The sequence below is a fragment of the Ursus americanus genome, chromosome 3, assembly GCF_024610735.1.
Source record: "Ursus americanus isolate L20-20 chromosome 3, mUrsAme1.1.p, whole genome shotgun sequence".
Taxonomy (NCBI): domain Eukaryota; kingdom Metazoa; phylum Chordata; class Mammalia; order Carnivora; family Ursidae; genus Ursus; species Ursus americanus.
The window spans coordinates 77,446,746-77,472,233 of NC_142129.1; the positions used below are offsets into that span (position 1 = coordinate 77,446,746).

The 25,488-nt window shown below is 34.6% G+C and overlaps 1 protein-coding gene across 7 annotated transcripts in view; it reads left to right on the forward strand.

The window, feature by feature from the left end:
• PCLO (piccolo presynaptic cytomatrix protein) overlaps positions 1-25,488 on the forward strand; it is a 373,917-nt gene that overhangs the window by 220,921 nt on the left and 127,508 nt on the right. For all 7 annotated transcript variants that reach the window (XM_087861125.1, XM_087861131.1, XM_045793368.2 and 4 more), the window contains exons 7-9: positions 10,655-12,842; positions 17,939-18,075; positions 24,759-24,849. In XM_087861125.1, coding sequence (XP_087717251.1) covers positions 10,655-12,842; positions 17,939-18,075; positions 24,759-24,849 — 2,416 coding nt within the window. The remainder of the gene's footprint in view (positions 1-10,654; positions 12,843-17,938; positions 18,076-24,758; positions 24,850-25,488) is intronic.

The following is a 25,488-nucleotide window of genomic DNA, read 5'->3' on the forward strand; positions in this document are numbered from 1 at the left end:
TTTTGAGACAGATTTAACAGTTGTTCAGGGTTGAAAAGTAAATTTAGATCACCCCTCCCTGTTTTCAGGTAAAGCACACAAACTATGGCATTGTGTTTAGCCATAAACTTTAGCATTCTTTGGACTTGGTGGCTATAATCTAGTTGCAAATGCAATATGCACTTGAACCCAGATGTAAGGTACTTATGACTTAATATACTGAAAGAATATGTTAGTGTAAGTCCCTATTGAAGAAATATGAATTGGCATGTGTGGAGATTTGGCACGGGAGAGAATAGCGAAGCTGCAGGCAATTTTGCTACAGTGCACTTTGGGAGATGATAATGAGAAAAAAGAATAGACAAGATGGGAAGGTGAGTCTTTACCAGATCCTTAAAATCCAGGCGAGATGATTTGGGTGACATATAATTATCATCACAGGACTCAGCAGGGGTAAAAAAGGATTCACACACCAGTGTGGTCTCTCAGAGATAGCTTGGAATAAGAAACTCCTTAGAAAACTTTTTCATTGTCCCTTTATGGAATGGTGAAACTCTAGATAGGTAAAGCCTGAAAATGTAAAAACCTGAGTATATATGCAGATGATTCTAGAAAAGAACAAGCACCTCTTAGTGACAGAGGAATAATAAACAAAATGCTAAAGAGAATACTAGTTACCATGTAGAAGAGAGGGGTTTATCCACTCCAAGTCAACACTTATGTTATAAATATCAAGAATGATAGATGAGTACCCCAAAGGCAGTGTACAATTGGTCCTAGATTTCTTGTGGTCCTAAATCTGTCATTTGACTATAATAAGTTTGAGATGAAACTTACACTAAAACATAAAACACTCCTCTGAGGAGATTTGTGACAGAATATGAATATCCCTCTCGAATTCTCTATGGAGTGTGTAATAGTTGAATAAGGCAGTTGCCAGTCTGGGGGGAGAAAAAGGCCCTACATATTATGACCATTATACCAAACCGTATCAGAGGACCATTTGAATAAAATAGACTTTGTTGCGTTCACTGGAATACAGCCATCTGATTTAATGTCAGGAAAGAAAAAAAGGGGGGAGGAAAGAGGGAGCAAGGAGGAAAAGGAGAGAGGACAAAGACATATACATACAAACATGCATACCAAAAAATACTTAGCCTAAAAAACCTTTAAGAAGGCTTTGAAAAATACTTTGGACAGATCTTAGGAAAGAAAAGAAATTAATCTCTTTGGGACAGTGCAGAAAATATAAGGCACGAAGTGTTGCACAGACTGACATCTCTAATGCTTTTGTCCAGTGAGGTAGAAACTAGTTTTCTACATGGCTGCTCAGCCCAAGAGCAATGACTTTCAGCAAGAAAAGAAAGCAAACTGGGACAAGAGGTGCATTAAGGAGAAGCTTAAAGATGGCTGATGAAATATTGAGGGCCATTTTCACAATATAAGTGGAGAACATTTTTGTCCCTACTACTAGATTGAGAAATAACTTGTAAATGTATGACTTTAAGTATGTTCTGTTACTTTGTTTTTATTCTCCTGTTAATACGGTCCTGTAGTTGAGTTTCTCCCTTTTTTTCTTGTTATTAGAATATTATAACAATTAGGAGAAAACTACTTTTTAAAAGACAATTTCATTTACATTTACAAATGGTAAATTCTCTCCTGGGGCAGTGGAGATTCAACTATTTATTGATAAGGATATCAATAGAATATCAGTGATATTCTCATAGCAATAATGATACTGCCTATTTAGAGTTTCGATTCATCGAAGTAGTTGTTGAACTATTCCACAGTACTCCAGTTGAAGAAACTTGATGGTTTTATGTTGTATCTGCCAGGCCTTGTGCCCTGTTGCAATGCCTAACAGATTTTAAGTGTTTTATCAGTTTTTAAAATATTTTCCCATGAGTGGTATTATTTATAATTTTACTCTTCACTTGTTACTCCTCTGTTAGCTTTTATTTTTCTTGTACATCTTCAAGCAATAGAAATTCTTGAGCCCTTGCACTAAACATTTTGTATGTTTTGGCCTTCTCTGGGGGTGGGGTGGGATGGAGGGATTGTGGTAAATAATAGACCTATTCGGTGAATGTGTTATTTATAAAATAAGGCATAGGACAGAATGTTGAATATTTTTATAATCAACTATTTTGTCTCATATCTGGAAACTGTTGATATTGGGGGAGGGGAGACCCCTTGAAGGTATTGTTTTCATTGACATTTCAGAGTGAAAACTCTGCTTCCAGTCAATTTACAAGGAAGGGTGTGTAACCTCCTATTTCCTAACTTGTAGCCTTCTGTTTGTCTTAGAATCTCATCCTCATCCTCTACCCTAACTTCCGAAAGTTAAGGGAATATGCTAACTTATCCTCATGTATTTTAGAAAGATATCTTGTTTGCAGGGGAAAAAAATGTAGACATTTCATATGCCATCCTGATGCTTAAAAAGCATAGTTCTTTATAGATGACGTTTATACCCTGAGAAGAATGAATGGCCAGGAACAGGCAGAAGCAAATAAAGTCAGAGAGCAGAGTAGTTTGTATAAGTATTCTTATCAAGGCAAGGACTTACACCCACATTCACAGTATATCCAGGCCTGGATGAAGAGAGTTCAGATAGGGTGGGACAAATGACCCCGAGAGCAGTTTGTAATCTCCATTTCTGTAGATTATACTACACAATTAAAGAGCGGGTACCACCTCGTACTTATCATTACAATCCCAGTATTTAATACAGTGCACAATATGGAATTGTCTCTCTTTCCAAAACATGTGCTCATCTTTTTTTTTTAATTTACACCAAGCTATTAGAAAGGTGTTTTTGTTTTTTGTTGTTACTGTTCTTTTTTCTTAAACTATTTTCTAAAATGGCAAGAATTTCCTGATTTTAAAATTGAGCTTAGCTATCTAAGTCATCTTAGTGATTCTGGTATTCAGTTTCTCACACTAAATAATTGTCCCGTTCTCCTTGGGTTATAATATCTTTTTAAATTACATGATTGATTCTCCTTGTGAATTTACAGTAGGAGGTAACTTTTTATTTCTTTATTTTTTTTAAGGTTTAATTGATTTATTTGAGAGCGAGCATGAGAAAGAGAGAAAGAATGAGCGCGGGGGGGGGGGGGGGGGGGCGGCGGGAGGGAGAGGCAGACTCCCGCTGAGCAGGGAGCCTGATGTGGGACTGCGGGATCATGACCTGAGCCATCTAGGTGCCCAATGGGCAACTTTTTAAAAAGAACTACCATTACATGATTTTTCAGTTAGCTCGGCAATTCCTTACCCTGTGACTTTTCCCTAGTTACTGAAGCTGTGGAAAATTTCCCAAGTTTCTTATGGGATAGAAAGATTAATTTTCTGCCCTGAGTCGACTAATTCTCATAGTTGTAGGCACCTGTTTTTTTTTTCTCCCTGTTTCTTAATTAAACTATTTTTAAAAACCTGGTTTATTATCTTCTTAATATTAGTTCATATTAATCCAGAAGGTAAGAATTATTTTGTCTAATAAAGGGATTAATTTTAGGATCATAAAATGTACAACAAAGCAAAGTAATCTATTTCTATGCTTATTGATTTACTGAGATTGCTACCACAGCCGGGAATGTCTCTTCTTCATTCGCTCTTTATCCCAAGAGTTCTCTTACTCAAGACACCATTCAAATCCCTGTTCCTCTAAGAAGCTTACCATTTCTATTCGGACTAAGGCACTATGATAAACAAATACTAGCATTCTCTTCATCAATTGATAAGTAACAAGAGATCCATGATCTCTTTCTGAGACATCCTCTTGTATATCCTGCTCCACCACTTTTTTTCTCAACTTGTTACTGTTTTCTTTCCCTCTGAGACATTTTACAGTGCTTAGTGACATTTTTGATTGATAAGACTGGGGGAAGATTTGCTGATGGTATCTAGTGGGTAGAGGCCAGAGTTGCTAGTAAACTCTGCATGGCACAAAACAGCCCCACCCCACCCCGACATAAAGTCATGTGGTCAAAAATACCATTAGTGCCAAGTTGAGAAACCTTGATTGATTACTCACATTGATGCCAGATCATGGTCTGCATGCAGATCTGACAAATTATTTGCCTACTTTCTATACCCATGGCCAAAACTATGTTGGTGCCTGTGTCATGGGGCAATAGGAAATGCTTTGCTGAAGCCCTGAGAGATTATATCTGTTGTTTCTGTGTTATCTACATTCTCTGCCACATCATCATTGAAGGAAATTAAATTGGATTGTCACAGTTTTGTGTTTGACAAAGCCACACTGATGGCTACCCAATACACTGCATTACAAGTCATTGCTAATGCTCACACATTTAGAGCTTCATAGTTTGTCTTGGAATTTCACACGATACTGGAGTTCATTTGACCAGTATGTAATAACCAGGACTGCCTTTTCCATCTGTTAAAAAAAAAAAAAAAAAAAGGAAAATGGATGAATGGAGATTTTAATATAGCTTTCAAGGTGTTTATGTATATGTATATATATGAATATATTCACACACACACAAATTTTATTTACTCTTCCATATTTCCTCTTTCTGTTTGCATAGAACACTTGATGAATGTGTTTCCTTCTCACAGGTATTGATGCATCACCAGCCCAAAGTGAAACCATAATCCTTGGTGTTTCTTGGAAAATTTACGTTTCATATTGTTCCCTCCACATATAAATTATTCTCTTTTTAAGTCGCATCCATTCTTTAAGACCCAGGCTTTCTGAAAAGCTTTAGAACAATCAATCAATCAATAAGGGGCACCTGGGTGGCTCAGTTGGTTAAGTGTCCAACTCTTCATCTCAGCTCAGGGAGTGATCTCAGGGCTGGGGGATTATGCCCTGCATTGGGCTCTGCGCTCATTGCAGAGTCTGCAGGTCCCTCTCCCTCTGCTCCTCCCACCCTGCATATTCTTTCTCTTTCCCCAGCCCCTCCCTTTCTCTCTCCCTCAAATAAATAAATAAAATATTAAAAAAAAAAAAGACCCAGACTTTCTGGTATTGTCTTAATCCATCTTTCCTTCTCAAGTCTTAAAGTAAGCCCTTTTTCTTCTGGGTCCCAATACACTCTGTTCATATGCTCTTCTGACTTACCTGCTGACTTGTTATATAGATGATCTTTTAAGAGGTTATGCTTTCTCTAGAAAATTATATTTATCTGTATCAAAGTAGTTTATCAATAAATCTATGTGGAATTATACTTTGAAAGTGAATCCACATCCCCACTATCTGAAAGCAAAGGGTCTTCGTAAGAACTTTTCCTGCTTAACTGAGAGAACAAGCTTAAAAACCCAAGATATTATCATGATGAAAATTGATTTTCAATTTTCAACGTTTATGAAATAAAAATATGTTCCTGTGTCTCTCAGTGGTACCGTGGTTTAGAAGTGTATGTCTGATATTGACAACAAGAGCTATTTAGCAAAAAGCAAGTAGTTTTTTCACACAGCATCCTAAAAGATATTCCTGATTTACAAGTTCTTTGAGAATAAGGTTTAATTGAGTTCATTTTATCTCATGCCTCTTAGTTCTGTCCCTTTACTAACTAGAACAATGCATTTTAGAATTAGACTTAGCAACTACTGAAATAAATTAATAATTTGAATTTTGCTGTATTTATTATTTATAGAAATCAATGAATAATTTTGGTCTAGCATCTATTCTTAGTTCAGCTTTTTGAAAAAAATAGGTTTCCTCCTTTTCTCATAGTTAGATTGAGCCTAGATTATTTTGACAAAGAAATAATGCACATGCATATATTTAAAGACTTTGGGATAGTATGTCCTTATACCTTAGCTATCTTTATTAATAGCCCTGACACCTCAGAACGAGAAAAAATTCCTTTCCTTTGCTATATAAGATGCATGTTATAAATGGACTGTCCTGAGAAAAATGTTGTTTAAAATAACTTTGGACAAGAAAACTTATCCTGGAGTTTATTTGCCTCTGATCAAAATTACTTCCTAGGTGTTGCAATTGAAATTAGCTATTCTTCCAGTCCCTCTTTAACCTCCATTCTATTGTTAGGACTTCTGTTCCTTTCCCTTGCTTCACTCTTTGCACAGCTATTCTAAAATATTTAAAATTTATATATGCAGTACAATAATTTTTTTAGATTAAGGGCACCGGACCTGTCTAAAAACAACTTTTGCCAAGCTAGTCATCAAGGAAAATCTTATTAAATGCCAAGACGTTTCTAGATTTTATCATCATCTCTAATCATGGCCTCCAACTACATCCTCGTTAATCATGATAAGCTTTCTTTTATACATCTCTTGATTTTTTTTTCTAAGCAATTATATTGTTTTGATTCTCTGTTTTGGGATTCTTTACTCTTGTTTTACAATATACTGATGGGATTAGAATTAAATAACCAGGTTAGAAGTTATTTATGGTCTTGAAAGTCCATTCTTTTTAAATTGTAAGTTGGCCAGACATCATTTCAAATTATTATATTTCAGTCTGCCCTCGGGGATAATAACTGATCTAGACTCTTTACTTGTTTTAACTCATTTATTCCTTAGACAAACCAATAATATTGAAAAAAAATTACCTCCTTTTCCATATAAGAACTGAGGCTCAGGGAATTGAAGCAACTTGCTACTAGTCTCACAGCTAGTAAAACAGCAGAGCTGAGATTGAAACTCTTTGAGTGTCTGCCCGGAGAGACTTAAGCTTTCAATCACTGTGCTACACTTCCTCTCAGTCAGGAGGAATATGGCTGAGACCTTGACAAGTCTCTAACTTTGTGACTATTTCTATAGTCAGAGTTAAAGCTATTTTGTTACCAAACAGAACAGCAAAGCTATTTAGTTTTGGGAGACTGAGTAGTAAGCTAGGCTAATTTAATAAGTGTCTACCTTCTAATTTAGTAAGTATCTACCTGCTTCCAACCAGCTTTGTCTCTTGCTTCCATGACTCACATCCATGGAACACAAAATATTAATATACACAAGTCATGGATGGTGAAATATTTGCAACTTTGAATGATAATTAGAAATCCCCAATACTTAGAATGCTTCGTTACCCTATGACTTTATTTAAAAAAAAGAAAGGGAGGGAGGGAGGGAGGGAGGGAGGAAGGAAGGAAGGAAGGAAGGAAGGAAGGAAGGAAGGAAGGAAGGAAGGAACAAACGAACGAACATAATTGAGTTTGACTAAGCCTATGCTCTCAAGTAAAAATTATAAATTTTGAAAGGTAAATTAGAAAAAAATTACATGTATGTGCAATGAATAATAAGAACTAATACAGTTCCTCGTAGTTTTATTTTTCCTAAGATTACATATATACTCTCATTGTTGATAGTGCTGGTATAAATATCGTGGAGCATGTGCCCCTTCGAATCAGTATTTTTGTATCCTTTGGATAAATACCTAGTAGTGCAATTGCTGGGTCATAGGGTAGTTCTGTTTTTCACTTTTGGGGACCCCCCATACTGTTTTCCAGAGTAGCTGCAGCAGTTTGTACTCCCACCAGTAATGTAAGAGGGTTCTCCTTTCTCCATGTCCTTGCCAGAATCTGTTGTTTCCTGTGTTAATTTTCGCCATTCTGTAAGGTGATACTATCTCATCATAGTTTTGATTTATATTTCCCTCATGGTGAATGATGCTGAGCATCTTTTCATGTGCCTGTTAGGCATTTGGATGTCTTCTTTGAAAAAATGTCTATTCATGGCTTCTCCCCATTTCTTAACTGGATTATTTGTTTTTAGGGTGTTGAGTTTGATAAGTTATTTATAGATTTTGGATGCTAACCCTTTATCAGATAAGTCATTTGCAAATATCTTCTCCCATTCCAAAGGTTACCTTTTAGTTCTGCTGATGGTCTCCTTTGTTGTGCAGCAGTTTTTTATCTTGATGAAGTCCAAATAGTTCATTTTTGCTTTTGTTTCCCTTATCTTAGGACATGCGGCTAGTAAGAAGTTGCTATGGCTGAGGTCAACGATGTCACTTGCCCATGTTCTCCTCTAGGATTTTGATGATTTCCTGTCTCACATTTAGATCTCTCATCCATTTTGAATTTATTTTTGTATGTGATGTAAGAAAGTGATCCAGTTTTATTCTTTTGCATGTTGCTGTCCAGTTTTCCCAGTACCATTTGTTGAAGAGACTGTCTTTTTACCATTGGATATTCTTTACTGCTTTGTCGAAGATTAGTTGACCAGATAGTTTTAGTCCATTTCTGGGTTCTCTATTCTGTTCCACTGATCTATGGGTCTGTTTTTGTGCCAGTACCGTACTGTGTTGGTCACTACAGCTTTGTAATATACCGTGAAGTCCAGAATTGTGATGCCTGCAGCTTTGCTTTTCTTTTCCAAGATTACTTTGGCTATTCAGGGTCTTTTGTGGTTCCATACAAATTTTAGGATGGTTTGTTCTAGCTCTGTGAAAAATGCTAGTTGTATTTTGATAGGGATTGCATAAAATATGTACATTGCTATGGGTAGTGTAGACATTTTAACAGTATTTGTTCTTCCAATCCATGAGCATGAAATATTTTTCTATTTCTTTGTGTCATTTTCACTTTCTTTCATAAGTGTTCTATAGTTTTCAGAGTACAGACTTTTTACCTCCTTGGTTGGGTTTATTCCTAGGTATCTATTTTTTCCATGTTTTTATTTAAATTCTAGTGAGTTAACATATATGGTAAAATTGGTTTCAGGTATAGAATTTAGTGATTCATCACTTACATGTAACACCCAGTGCTCCTTACAACAAGCGCCCTCCTTAATACTCATCACCCATTTTGTGCACCTCCCCCCAACCTTCCTCCATTAACCCTCAGTTTTTTCCTTGGTATCTTATGGTTTTTGGTGCAATTATAAATGGGATCGATTCCTTGATTTTTCTTTCTCCTGCTTCATTATTGGTGTATAGAAATGCAACAGATTTCTGTACATTGATTTTAAATCCTGCAGCTTTACTGAATTTGTGTGTCAGTTCTTGCAATTGCTTTGCTGGTTAGAGCATTCTTGGCTGCATATTTTTCCCATTCAACACATTGAATATATCATGCCACTTTCTTCTGGACTGCTAAATTTCTGTGGAGAGATCTGCTGCTAACCTTATCGTCTTCCCTTCTAAATTAGGGACTTCTTTTGTCTTGCTGCTTTTAGCATTTTTTCTTTAACTCTGTATTTTGCGAATTTAACTACTATGTTTCTTGGTGTTGGCCTGGGTTTTTTTTTTTTTTTTTTTTTTAATGGAAATTCTCTGTGCCTCCTGGATTTAGATGTCTGTTTCCTTTCCCAGATAAGGGAACTTTTCAGCTGCAGTTTTCTCAAATAACTTTCTGCCCCCTTTTCCTTCTCTTCTTCTGGGACTCCTATGATATGAATGTTACTGTGCTTTATGGAGTCACTGAGTGATCTAATATTCGTGATCTAATATTTTTCTTTTCGTCTTCTTTTCAGCTTCATTGTTTTTCATAACTTACTTTTACATCACTTACTCACTCCTGTGCTCCTTCCTTCCTTGTGGTCATTACATCCAGTCTGTTTCGAATCTCAGCTATTGCATTTTCTACTTCGATCTACTTTCTAGGTCTTCTTCTCTGTGGTAAGGGACTCCCTGGTATCTTCAATGCTTTTCTCAAGTCCAGCTAGTATCCTTATGATTTTGCTTCAAATTCCAGGTCAGGCATATTACTTATGTCTGTTTTGATTAGATCCCGGACTGTGACCTTTTCTTGTTTTTTCTTTTGGGATGAATTCCTCCATCTTGGCATTTTGTCTAGGTCTCTGTCTTCCGTGTGTTAGGAAAGCCTGTCTGTTTACATCAGTTTATTGAAAATGATCTGTCACGTCTTTTGATATTCTAAAATTGTATGATTCTCAAGATCAGTGGTATTTATAATGCAAGTTTATAACAAACCAAACGAAATCTAACATATCTGACAATTCATCAATGGTAGACCTTATCAGATTTCTTTTTAAATATTCCAATGGGTTTTTATTGCAGTCAGTTCCCTCTGCTTCATGTATAAGTTGCTAAAACATTAAGAACAACTGAAATTACTATAGAATAATAAAGTTGAAAGAAAACATAAGACTCAAATGGTCATGAAAATGTGAAATATTAAATAGAAAATCAGTCAGATTATTCTTTTTTTGGTGAAAAAAGACATTAGAGATTTAAAATTTTTCTTTCAAAATATTTCGTGATTGGAATAGGAATGACAGCCACCCTTGGGTAGGGGGAGAAGTAGGAATGAAAAGATAGAAGCAAACAATTGAATTTAACAATGGTAAATGTGCATCTTCAACAACTATAACTTTAATTTTAGAGCACTAGCACAAATACTCTGGTCATACACTTAGCAAATAGTTTTATGTGTACTAAACAGGATGAAAAATGAGTTTCTAGAATTCTCTTAAGAGTCTAACTGAAATATAAGCCTGGGTAGCAATGAGTTCTGTGCTTAATTTCAAAATTCACTTCTAATGTTACAGAAGTTATAATAATAAATAAATAACTTACCAGGAAAGGAAAATTTATTTTTCAATGAATTGTATTTGTGACTAATAACTTAAAATAATATATTAAATTTTGTTTTATTATTTTGTCGTGGCTAAAACATACATGAAATCATTTTTATTTAAAATGTAAGTTACAAAGATTTTTAATCTTTTTTCCCCTTTCTTAGTAAAGTTCTATTTTTTGTGTATTTAATTATAGACAAAAGGTTCTCAAACTATGACACCCTCTGGCACCCAGAAAAAAGTTAAGAGAACTCTGCCAAACCCACCCCCCGAGGAGACCTCCACTGGCACTCAGTCAACATACAGCACAATGGGCACAGTTTCCAGGAGGAGGATCTGCAGAACCAACACAATGGCACGAGCCAAGATTCTCCAGGATATAGACAGAGAGCTTGACCTTGTAGAGAGGGAATCTGCAAAGCTGAGAAAGAAACAAGCAGAACTTGATGAGGAAGAAAAGGAGATTGATGCCAAATTACGGTATCTGGAAATGGGAATTAATAGGAGGAAAGAGGCATTATTAAAGGAGAGAGAAAAGAGAGAGCGAGCCTACCTCCAGGGAGTAGCTGAGGATCGGGATTACATGTCTGACAGTGAGGTGAGCAGCACCCGACCAACCCGAATAGAAAGTCAACATGGCATAGAGCGACCGAGAACTGCTCCCCAAACTGAATTCAGCCAGTTTATACCACCACAAACCCAAACAGAATCTCAGCTAGTCCCTCCTACGAGTCCTTATACACAATACCAATATTCTTCCCCTGCTCTTCCAACCCAAGCACCTACCCCATACACCCAGCAGTCCCATTTTCAGCAACAGACTTTGTACCATCAGCAAGTTTCACCTTATCAGACTCAACCAACATTTCAGGCTGTGGCAACAATGTCCTTCACGCCGCAAGCTCAACCTACACCAACCCCGCAACCTTCTTACCCGTTACCATCACAGATGATGGTGATACAACAAAAGCCACGGCAAACTACATTATATTTGGAGCCCAAGATAACTTCAAACTACGAGGTGATTCGCAACCAACCCCTGATGATAGCACCTGTTTCTACTGATAATACATATGCTGTTTCTCATCTTGGGAGTAAGTACAATAGCTTAGACTTGAGAATAGGATTGGAGGAAAGAAGTAGCATGGCAAGCAGTCCAATATCAAGCATATCTGCAGATTCTTTCTATGCAGATATTGACCATCATACCCCAAGAAATTATGTCCTAATTGATGACATTGGAGAGATTACCAAAGGAACAGCAGCATTAAGCACTGCGTTTAGCCTTCATGAAAAGGATCTGTCAAAAACAGATCGTCTCCTTCGATCCACTGAAACACGTAGGTCTCAAGAAGTGACGGATTTCTTGGCACCTTTACAGACTTCCTCCAGATTGCATAGTTATGTGAAAGCAGAGGACGATCCCATGGAAGATCCCTATGAGCTAAAGCTTCTTAAACATCAGATTAAACAAGAATTCCGTAGGGGAGCAGAGAGCTTAGATCACCTTGCTGGTCTTTCCCATTATTACCATGCCGATACAGGCTATAGACATTTTCCAAAATCTGAAAAGTACAGCATTAGTAGACTCACACTTGAAAAACAAGCAGCAAAACAACTACCAGCAGCCATACTTTATCAAAAGCAATCAAAGCATAAGAAATCACTAATCGATCCTAAAATGTCAAAATTTTCACCCATTCAAGAAAGTAGAGATCTTGAACCTGATTATTCAAGCTATATGACTTCTAGCACTTCATCTATTGGTGGCATTTCTTCCAGAGCAAGGCTTCTTCAAGATGACATCACTTTTGGCCTCAGAAAAAATATTACAGACCAACAGAAATTTATGGGCTCATCTCTTGGTACAGGGCTGGGCACTTTAGGAAATACCCTAAGGTCGGCTTTGCAGGATGAAGCAGATAAGCCATACAGCAGTGGCAGCAGGTCCAGACCTTCTTCCAGACCTTCTTCAGTCTATGGCCTTGACTTATCAATTAAAAGAGATTCTTCCAGCTCTTCCCTAAGACTGAAAGCTCAAGAGGCTGAAGCTCTAGATGTTTCCTTTAGTCATGCATCACCTTCTGGCAGAACTAAGCCGACCAGTTTACCAATTAGCCAGAGTAGAGGAAGAATACCAATTGTGGCCCAGAATTCTGAAGAAGAAAGTCCACTCAGTCCCGTTGGCCAGCCAATGGGAATGGCCAGGGCTGCAGCTGGACCCCTTCCACCAATATCTGCAGACACCAGGGATCAGTTTGGATCAAGTCACTCATTGCCCGAAGTTCAGCAACACATGAGAGAAGAATCACGAACTCGAGGCTATGACCGTGACATAGCGTTCATCATGGATGACTTCCAACATGCCATGTCAGACAGTGAAGGTAAATTGGGCCTCAAACTACCTTGTTACTCTCAAAACTCAAACTCTTATTTTTCTGCATGTTTAATTTTCCTTCTCCAAGGATGTATTCTACTTTTCTTAGTGCATCTTTTGCATGTTTCCTTCAATTTTATTTCTTGTAAATGGAAATTTGATCTTGTGTATAGATTTCCTAGCATGCTTTTCTTTATTTCTTTTTAGTTTATTCTTTTATTGGTGTTTCTTGATTGTTTGCTTGACTTGTTTGGTGTCCAATTTTCTAAAACCATTATCAAGTAATTGTGTCAATAAAATATGGTCATCCTTTAAATCCATAGTTGGCAAGTTTTTCATTGTATGTTCTTTTATTTTTTTAAAATGCATTTCTAAGTATATTGGTCAGTTTCTTTCAGTTTCTGAAATTATTAATACTTAGAGTCATTAAGTACTATTCTGCTAGACTTTGTAATAGAAAATTATTTACGTTATTTTTGTGATATCCTTGTTCATTAATTGAGAGAATGTTTTCTTTTTGAGAATCTTTGGCTAAATCCCTGATATTAGCGTAATATAGAATTTTATAATTCTCCTTAAATAAAGGATTAATATTTTTATTTCTCTCACTATGAATACTGTAATTGACAAGTTTGTGCATTTTGCATTGCATACTAGAAAGCTTAGCACTAAATATGATATTGACAAAAAATAATTATACCAGTACACAGAAAACATTCTTTAGATTTAGAATCAAAAATGTGCTCACTACTTTTGTAAGTTTAGCAAGCTGAAGCCCTCCTGGTTGGTGTACCTATTTTGGTTTTTCCTTGGCTTTGCTTTTTGCATCATCCCATTTTTTTGCCCTAAATTGTTTTGCTAATTGTTTTTTTTAATAAATGATTTAAGGCAAGTATATACCTTAACTGAACACTGGCTTATGATAATTTTGTTGTTGTTTAATCATATAGAATGATAGGACTGTAGAAAATTATCTACTCTAAATATAATTGTAAAGACAAGGGAGGAGAGTTAAAGGGTTATATAGAGTCCTTTCCATGCCAGCAGGACTCATGACTTTTGTCCTCTTTTTTCTCTCCCTCTATGGTTTACATTTGATGTAGGTGTGGTTTGAGTCCTGGAAATAAAATATTTCTCATTGAATAAAAATATTATTACTTCATGCCTTTGAAGACTGCAGAGCACTAAACTAACATGAACACCCCCCTTTTAAATCTGACATTTTCTCTGAGGATTCACAGGAAAATATGTTTTCATGAAAAGAATTTTCCTTCTACTTCTATATCTAGACACTAATATGATTTTAGAAGTTCAAATCTAGATTTGAATAGGATTAAAATGAGTTGCTGGATCTGAAAGTGGAAAGATTCCTCTTCTTAGTGAAATCCCAAGACTGGTTCCTTTCTGATTTATTTTCTTCTCTACAGGCTATTGGGTTGACCATTTTTATTGATAATTATTCAATTAATAAAACACTGTTTGTATATTTTTTTATTTAGTCAGTTTGAATCTCTCTAGTTAAATAAGAGTTATGATATGTGGAAACAGTTTTTTTCTTTAGTTTTTTTCACAATCCACATTTTACACACATTTTATACATATAAAACAATTGCTGCAGAGGAATAAAAATTCTTCAATAATCATATTGGTAAAATAACAAGATAAAACAAAAACTTTAATAGGTTTATAGCATAACTAAACACCTAAGGCTGTGTGTGTGTGCATGAAGCATATATTTGAGAGAATTTGACAAATTTGTTTATTCATCATGGATATTTTGTCAACATGGTGCCAGACATTTAGATTTTTCTAGATATTCCAGAATGTGGTATTTATTTACATACAATCATATAAAAGTAACCAAATGTTTTATTTCTCATTTATATGTTTGAATGGTGTAAACTTCTAATCATCAAGGAATGTATGAAAAACATTGTTTTCATAAAGTAGATGATGAGACATCATGCAGCATACAAAATTATGAAATGTATGAAGATGATATCAAAAAATAATTAAAGCGAAATTTAGATGAAATTACACAATTAAACTAAAACATATTTAAAAATTAACCAGACAAGAAATTTAGCCATGAAGAACATACAGATATAGAATTAGACAAATGACAAACATAACAAATTGAATTACATATGTAATATTATGTGTGTGAATTGTAGTGATTATCTTTAAATGTTGTGTTTCAAGATGTTACTTTTTTTTGTTTGTTTTTAAATCATGTAAAAATATTACTTTTCTTCTGGTATAGCAATGGCCTGCTTTTCTTTTGAAATCTTGGATTCCTTGGGTAATTAAGGGAAAAAGTAGAAAATATTTTTCCTAATTACATAACTAATTTGTGAACTCATGAAATACTAAGAATTTTTAAATAAATTTTTACCAAATATATCTCTGTAATTCAATGATAAGATCACGTTGAGAAGTATAACATTCCAACAGGCTGTTTAGTATTGAGTAGACAAAAGGAAATGTAATTGCCTTCAAATTGTTGTGTGCTTTCTCTGAATTCGATTAAATTCTAATTTATAGACTCTAAGAACATTTTTCAGATGTGTTCTATATGACTTTAGTTAATTTTGAAATAGCTCACTTTAGGTAAAGTCTAGATAAGCATAATTTACATCACTTAGTATTTATGGCCATCAGCTTGAAGTTCACAATTTGATGTGCATGCATGTTGGTTAAGTACGGAGCAGGAAGCCCTTTTTTGGGAGCAGATTTGGAGGAAAGCTAAGCTAAAAACAGTCAAGTTATATTTATTTCTACAAACACAAATATTTTGTTGAAAACATTTCAAAGTATACTTCAAGCCAAAAGAAAAAAAAAGCATCAATATAGTCTCTTTTAAAAAATTTTTTCAACCAATATTTGATACTGAATAGAATTGAACTATTCTTATAACTTTGAATAATGCTAGACCTGAAAATAGCTTACTTTTATTTTACATTTATGATTTCCAGAAAATATCATATTATTTTCCTAACAGCCTAACTTAGTTACATATTGAGTTATTGTAAGAAATAATAGACAATTAAAGTATGTAATCAGAAACAAATTGACAAAATTTGGATTGGGTTGAGATTCTGCTTTATTTGTATAGACATTGCCAAGAAAACATGATTTAAAGGATTGTGATTCAAATGCAATTAGCAAAGTTATGTATTCAAGTGAAATCATGTACTACATTATCCAAGATATGCATTTATTAAAATCAATATAGATTATTTTTTTCATGAGAAGTAAATAATAAGAATATGTAAGAAGTAAAATAAGATAGTATTACTCTGGTTGGGGATAGTCTATTAAGTTTTTAAGTGACAATGATTACACTATAGATTTGTTTAGTATTTACTTATCAAATTTCTATTACATAAATATTTTGTCATAATTATAGTTTTTTAGTGTCAAATTAAAAGTATGAAAAACCATAATATATTATCAAGGAGATCGAGTCAAGATTGTATAAATATTAATGAAGTTCAAGGGACAAATTAATATTTATTTTCAATGTGTATCATAATTAGGGTATTAGTTCTTTCGCTAGTCGATGATTAATTTTTCTGTTTCATTCATCTCCCAAACACTTATTGATTGTTATGGCATTTGCAAGGCATTGTTTTTAGTGTTGAGGAAGGGGGAAAAAAAGAAGACCTGAGTCTTATCCTCAAGCAGTTTAGAATCTCCTATTAGAGATCAGATAAGTGCACACACAGCCACAAACCAGGTATGTAACATTGCATTTCCTCAAACTGAAGAATGACTAAATTATGACACATCATCAATCATCATATTTATTGGGGGAAATGCTGTGGTTAATCACAGGAGGTGACCACAGGACCAAGATCACAGGAATTATGGAGGTGAGTAGTGGTTTATATGCTATGGGTTTACCAGTCCTACCAGCAAAGATACAATGAAAATTGCTTGGGGAAAAATGTGTTGGGAAGTTTTGGAAGAGAAGTCAATCAAGGGCATAGACAGAAAAAGAAAACTTTGATGAATTAGGAGAATCAAAAGAATGGCATTGTAGATGCTAGAATTTCAAGAAAGCCTAAGTTGATAGCACCATCAACAAATCTTTCAGTATGAAAATTTGAGAAGGGCTGCTCCATCTGCCATTTAGAAAGCAACTGTGTATTTCCAGAGATCCTTTTCACAATTTAGAGATCCTTTTGCAAAGAATAAAACTTTACATAGTAAGGTCAAATTCTGCATAGTAGGTAAAATGGGATTTTTTTTTGTCACTAAATAGTAGTTTTAAAAAACTTCAGAAGTAGTAAGAACTGAATGGGATGAATAATTTAAAATAATTATGTACTTAAATATGGTTGCATTTTCAAAAAAGTATTTTAAGATGTCAAGTTTTGTCACATTATAAGTATTTAAAGCAGTCAGCGAGCTCTTCAATCTTATTTCTAAATCCGTGGCCACATGGAAAATAATTATTTAATTTTTAACAAAATATTCTCAATATATTTTTAATAGTAGGCTACCAGGTGAGTATGGCACACATGTTCCTTGCAATAATACTTGGGATCCTCTTAGAAATAAATGTTTTCATTTATTTATCGAATGTTATAGAGTTGTCTTGTTTTCAAAAATACTCACTTGATGTTCAAAGCCAGCAGCCACATTAGTAGTGATTGATATGAAAGTGGGAAAGTGACAGAATCTTCCGTACTGAAGGACGACATTTTCCTTAGATTTTAATGGTGGGTGTAGGTAGTGAGAAGAGATGAGGAGGCAGGAACTCAAGGGTTGAGGTTCAAAGAAGGACTTCTGAGGAATATTCACTTGTTCATTTATTCAGTCACTATCTAAATTTCTTCTCACTTAAAATTTAATTTTGTTTTATTTTGCTCTGAGAGGTTGAATAGGTGTGTACATTATTTTTTTCTAAGTTATTCCATGGTACAAAATTTTTCTCATAGTATTGGAAATGATTTTTCTCATCCTCTTGGTAGTTGTATTTGAAATGCATGAATGGTTAACAAGCCTGGAGCATGTTGGTACTTCAGAACATCTGCTGTCCTCTATCATCTGTATTAGTTGTGGCTGCAATGTTTGATATTTCCTTGGTCTCCAAAGCCTATCATCTACGTCGTGAAGAAACAGATTGGTTTGACAAACCCAGGGAGTCTCGTTTGGAAAATGGACATGGTCTGGATCGCAAACTGCCAGAAAGATTGGTCCACTCTAGACCAGTTAGTCAACATCAAGAGCAAGTAAGTGCTATATTGAGAAATCTCTTTCAGATTTATCCCCCACGGCCAAAAAAATCAGTGAGTCCGTCAATCAGTCAATCAGTCAGTCATCCTAGAATGGTCTCAGTTATCCTAAAATACATGGGACTTTTGTCAATCAAGTTCATAAACATTTTTTTCAGTAACTTAAAATACTGAGTACCTTATTTAATAATCCCTGGCTATCAACATTGCAGCATAGCGGTAGTGCTTCTACTGGGCAGTTTAAGTGATTCATTCCCCCAAAAGATAGTTAAGTTTGTACAATATACTCAACGCTGCTATACAAGGACAATACCTGTAGCTCCTAAAGACCTTACACAATATTGGGTGAAATAGATACAGGTAATTTCAGTGCTTTTCAATAACAGTGTGTTCAGGTGTTAAGAAATAGCAAATAAGGAGGTGACCAAACCAAGTCAGCTGGGGACAAGGAAGGCTTCATTTTGGGAAAGAAGGGAATTTATATTTTAGAGTCTATTATATGGACATGTTTGTCTCATGTTTATCTTTGGATTTTATCATCAGAAAAACTCAAACTGGATACTATTAATTAATATCTATTTATTTTATGTTTTCTTAAGATTTATTTATTTTAGTGAGAGAACACTCACATGCATGTGTGACCAGGGGAGGTGGTAGTGGTGGATGGGGGGGCAGAGGGAGAGAGAGAATCTCAAGCAGACTCCCAGCTGATCACAGAGCCTCATGCAGGGCTCAGTCTCACAACCCTGAGAGCACGACCTGAGCCAAAATCAGGAGTCAGATGCTCAACTGACTGAGCCACCCAGGTGCCCCAATTAATATCTATTTATAGGTGAAACTAAAACTTAGAGATAAATTTCACAGTTAGATAAATGTGATAACAAAATTCATGGTCGTATTCACCTTAGAACAAATCAGGTGATGCTTGAGTGAATTTTGAGAGACACATAGGAGATCAACAGTTGGATAAATTGAGGGAGATTCCTCTGGTTAGCCCTGTGGCCTCAGTTGCCTTAAGAGAGCAGATATTTGCAGGTTGTGTATCCATAATCATTAAAATACCCTTAGAAGAGACAGTTGAGTTATTTCATATACGTTAATTCCTGTCTGATCAGTGATTCTCTGATACAGAAGACAACTCAGTTTTGAACAACATAGGTAAACCATATGAACTTAACTGTAATTTACTTCAATGTTTGTCACATTCAAGTATGAAAGAGATGACTTTTCATCACACATACGTACCATTGAAAAGATAGTACCTGTAATCAAATTTTATTTCCAAAGCAGTTTCACTTTTCATGGACAAATTTCTAGCTGTTAAATAGAATTTCTTAATCTCAGGAGCACCTGGGTGGCTCAGTCAATTAAGGGGCCAACTTTTGATTTTGGCTCAGGTCTTGATCTCAGGGGCCTGGGATGGAGCCCCGCATCAGACTCCGTGCTCAGTGAGGAGTCTGCTTCAGGATTCTCCTTCTCCCTCTGTCCCTCCTCCTGCTCTGTCTCTTCTCTCTCTCTCTCTCTCTCTCTCAAATAAATAAATAATCTTTAAAAAAGAATTTCTTTATCTCAAAATGTTGTTCTGTATTGGTTTATATGTGCTATCATATTTTCTAGAAATTTTGGAATTCTTTTCTTTATGTTATATTCTTTTTAGTCTTTGATATCTTTAAAAACTTTGTAGTTTATCCTCATCCCCCACCCATCTCCCCTCTGGTAAACATGGGCGGGATGGGTCAAATAGGTGATGGAGATTAAGAAATACACTTACGAAGAAAATAAATAAATAATTAAATACATTTTTTAAAAAAATTTTGGTTTAGGGCTGTGTTTACCTCTATATACATGTCCATATACTTCCATTTCTTTGTACTTCATTTAAATGTATCAGACAATTGAATTAGACTTATCTTAGATTACCTTGTTATTATTAAAATTGTATTTATAGCTATAGTTCAGTCTCACCAATTAGATCAGCCTGACGAGCAAGGAAAATTAATAAGATCATTCTGAACATGTTTATAAAATATAAATTTACCTCTTTTTATCTATAGTTACTAGAATAATAAATCTGTCAGCTGAAAATAGCTTCTTTGAATATATTTTACTGTAAGAATCTCTCTATATTGACTTACTTTTTATATCTTACCTGTCTCATTTGTTTCTTTGAAGTTTATTATTTTCCACAAACCTACATTAAGTCAATGAAAGCACAAATCCTTTAAAGAAATCTTAATAAGATGAAATATATAAACTGGAGAGCTGGAAAATAACTCCTATTCAATTATTTTCTGACATTGCCATTTCCATGGATATTTAGAATAGTCTTGTCCAACTAATTTATTCAACCAGTATTCTTGAAGAATACATTTTTACATAATCTGTGTCCACCTCAAAAAATATATTCTAGAATTCTATTGTATGTAGATGAAACATTAATAACCTTAATGGCACTTTTTGATTCTAATTTTCTGTTGCTAACATCTGCAGGTTTATGATTTAACCCACTGAGGATATAATACATCATATTTAAACAAAATATAGACCAATATAATGCCAAAATTGAGCAGAATATATTTCAGAATCATTTCATGAATTTCCTGCTATTTTTTTATAAAGTATAAAATGTAAGGATCCTTCTTAGAATTATTTATACGTACATGTAATAAAGTAATGTGTAATTTCTTATTAAAAGTAATTTTTTACATTTAAAAGGTTTTTACATTTTTTATTCTGATATCTAACATACAGACAAAAAACTACACATGCAGTTACCAAAACTGCAAATATGCAGAAGTAGAAACTAGTTATAAAGTGAACGGCCATAAAACCAGCACACGGACCAAGAAAGGGAACATGCCTACCTCAGAAACCACTGTGTGCCCCTTCCAGGTGGTAATCCTCAACCTCCTTCAAAAAAATGACAAATATGCTAACTTTGTGACAATAATTTCTTTGTTTTTCATTAGTTTTTTCTAAACAAGCTACAAAGAAGATGACATACGTTTTGATTACATTTACATAAAGCTCAAAATTCATGGTATTTTTTTGCATTAATATTTGTCTTCAGATACTGTTTTTGTCATTAACTCATCATAACTGTATTTTGGTCTAGAGAGAATAGCAAAATGGCATTTTCGTTTTATTCACTTGTTTCATCTCTAATCATAAAAAGGTAATATCTAGCTCTTGGTACTAATAAACCCGATGCTTTTATTTGGAAACTTATGCATAACAAGAATTTATACTCATAAAAAGCCCTGGAGGCAAAAGTAATAAAACCAAACTGATTAATTCAAACATGAACTTATCTGCTTTAGAAATAACATATAAAAGTACATGAGAAACATAGAAAATTTTTTCTGAATTTTTATTAGACTCAAAATCATATTATTTGAATATAAACATTTGAATATATATTATAATGTGTATACATATTTGAAAGGAAACAAATACTGATTTGCTTTATTCACTTCATCTATAAATAGGACTGATAGCCCTCACAGGGTAATTATAAAGGTCAACACTTCTTAATTAGTACCGAATGCCTCCATGTTCTGCATTAATGCTCATGCCTTCTGCAGTCTTCATGCAGCTGCAATATTGAGGGACATTAAAATCCTCTGAGAGAGCCATTCTTCCTCTATATTCTGGGCCTTTGGATGTCTTGTTCCCTTTCCCTGAACACTCTTCCTCCTCTCATCTCAGCTACTCTACTCATCACTTAGGTCTCCATGTGCATGCCCCATCTTACAAGAAGCCTTCTCTCACACTACCACCACCACCTCCCCACACATCGGGGCAAGTATTCTTCCTTTGTGCTCCCAACAGTATTGCATGCATTATGTCACAGTCTATGAGCTCCTAGAGGGCAGGGGCTCCCTACTCCATCCTCTGCAGTTCTATACAGTGCTTAGCACAGTACTTGGAACACAAGAAGGATCCTCTTCCCTGCATCTAGCATGTGTAGTGTTTAGGAGAGGGAAAAGGATGAATGTCCATATGAGTAAAAGGTAGGTTAACACAGTGTTATTATTTCATAAGTATGAAGGCTCAATTATTCATGAAAATATTTGTAGATAAAGAAGAAGAATCCTTTGGCTGGGAGGCATAAAGTTGATAGCTCTTTCAGTACAGAATCACCAAAAGACAATGATAACCAAGACCAGATGCTGGGGGAAAGGTTGGACACCACTTGACATCTGTCCTGCCCTCACTCATACTCTTATTTGGCAGAAGTAACACCTACCCTGAAACCCCCTCTGCTGGAGAACTCTTTGAACATTCACCTGCAATGCTTAGAAAAAAAAATCTAAGATCCAACTAGTTCATATATGGAAGACAGATACCACTGCTTTCTACAGATTTTTGGTCACTTTGATCATAATTATAGCAGTTTTATGTTTTTGATTTATTGAGTTCTTTTTTTTATAATAATATTTTTTATTATATTATGTTAGTCACCATACAGTACATCCCTGGCTTTTGAAGTAAAGTTCGATGATTCATTCATTAGTTGCATATAACACCCAGTGCACCATGCAATACGTGCCCTCCTTAGTTCTTGATGCTAGCTATAGACAGTCTCTGAAGTTACATGAGGTGCCAGGAGATGTTCTGAAAGTGACATTGTATGGAAACGAAGATGCTAACATCCCTTCTACTAACATGATCATAGGTACAAGTTAGAAGGTGATAATGGCTAGCTGATAAAACTCTGCTGAAAAATTTGGAAAATTTTACGACTCTCCTAGACTGTGCAACAAATGCACTTGAGTTTACATCACCTTCTCCCTAGTCTACGGAATTGGAAAGAATAGCATAATGAAAATGCATTTTCTTACTTTACTTTTGACCAAGTGGAAAAAAGTGACTTTTTAAGATTGTTATCAAATAAAAAATGAAATTAAAGATATTTAAAATGAAATAGTACCAATTTTATTAGTTATCTATAGTACCAAAGCAAAGTTCAATTATATCGAATAGTTCTGGTATTTTCAATGAACATGGTTTAATTTTCATTAAAAAAAAATTAAGATCTTTAAATGCAGATTAAGGGAGGAAGGAATAAAAGAGGAAGACGGGAAATAGAAGGAGAAAAGATGAAGAAGGGAGGGAAAGTAAGAAAGGCAGAGGAGAGAAATTGAGAGGGAAGAAGAAAGGAGACAGAGGTAGACAGATACTGACACAGGGGAAACAAGACAGGGAGAATCAAGGGAAAATGTATACACTCTTCTTGCCATGAATATAAATAAATAAGGTTTTCGGTGGCTTGCAAAATTGTAGTGGTACAAATTATGTAGACAAACTGATTACTGACCATAATTTATTCATAATCTTGCAAACAACATTTTAGTTCTACTCTGAAGAATTCAGATAAAATCCCTGGACTCAGCAGGATTCTGCTGTTGTTTGGGGAGTGTTTTCTGTTCATCAGAAACCTGATTAAGCTTATTCTTTCCTGAAGAGAAGAAAAGCTACAGGCTATAATTGGAGCTTGCATTTTTCAATACATATTTTACTTTTAATATAGAATTCTAACAGTCTTACAGGTGGATTTACACATTAAAACCACAAGAGTATTCAGGGAATCACAAATCAACATCTCTTGGGTTCTAACTTCTTTTTAATATTTTGGTTTAGTGCTCACACACTTCTTAAACATATTCTGAAATAGGTAATATTGCATGCCTCTTTACTAAACTTTATTTTGTTTGTAATTTTAGTCTAATTTTTCTAAAGTGATAGGACATTTCATACTAATAAAATCCTCTTAATACAGATATGACAAAATATTTCAATATTTTTATCATCTATTATCTCACAAATCTCATTTAAAAGTAAAGTACCATAAAATACAAAACACAAGTTTGCATTCACTAATTTCTTTTGTTTCAGAAGTCTCATTTTGCCAGGGGGAAATAGAGATAATGCAATCTCTAGTATTCTCATATTCAAGTCTCAATAATGAGAATTGGAATCATAGGCTTGCAACCATAGCTTTAAGGGTTGATGCTTCTACCCGAAGGAATGTCAACAGTAAATGAGAACTCCATCAGTAACACAGCTTTGAATAAAAGGAAGGCCTCAGAAAGAATTAGAATGAGCAAAGGCTTTATTTATGTAGAACTAGCCTCAGCAACCAGTGTACATTGAAACTTCTAGTAGATATGCACTGCAAAAGCACAACCCCACAATAAAATCAAAGCAACACAAATATAAAACAGTCCTATTAGAGTGACAAAGCTGTGTAATATGAGGATTTTTTTCTGCCTTTTCTCCTCTAGTACCACTTAATTGCTGAAAATTAAAAATACCTTTACGTTTCTAGGTTGCCCAGAGCAAAATTAGAGACTCAACACGTTGTCACATACATTGTCTACCACTGTCTATGTATACTGTAGGAACAGACATCCTTTGAACCTGTTAAGTATGTCTATCAATTTCCCAAACACAGAAAATCAGTTTGCAAGAGTAATTGGTTATAAATGTGAAGATCACGATGAACTCAGAAACCAATAATATTATATAGTTAAGGTGCTTAAATTGTGATCATTTGAGAATCTGGTAATATTTTTTTATTGATTGAATCAATGCACTTAAAAAAAGTCTAAATCTGTGTATTGTGTTTTAAGTGTCTTTAAACATTGATTGTTCGCCTTATCATATGTATATCTTAGATCATACAGATGAACGGGAAGACTGTGCACTACATCTTTCCTCATGCAAGGATAAAAATAACCAGAGACTCTAAGGATCACACAGTTTCAGGTAAAGGAAATCAAATAATCTACTTTTTATTTTAATATCAGATTGGGATACGTATTTGTATTTCTGTTTAGATGACTTACCAAATTTTAGAAAATGCTGTTTATGTCAAAAGTTGTGTATTGAAGAATTTAAAAAAATAAGCAGTCTATACATTTGAACATAAAAGATTATAAGGGCATGGTCATTAATATGACAAATTACTAAGTGGTACACATTTAGATCATTTTTTCCTTAATTGCATTTTTAAAACATACATGGTATTATAATACTCCATAATTATTGCTCTGAGCAATATGGCCACCGGTTTTAGAACAATAAAACATTCTCACAAAGGAAGTAGGTATCTCTGATTCTTCCAAGGAATGTGTCCCCCTAAACCATGTCAATTTGAACATTATCAATTATGTTGAGTTTTTGTTTGTTTACTTGTGTTCTTATGTGAACCAAAGCGTATGACAGATTTCTAAAGCTTTTCATTTTGAAAAAATTTTAGATTCCTAGAAAATTCTGGGCTCCTAGGAAATAGTACGGTCAGTTCTTCTGCCCATCCTTTACTCGGTTTCCCTAATGTTAACATCTATCTGATAAAGATGATCAAACCCAGGAAGTTCACATTAATTAATATAGTACTATTAAAAC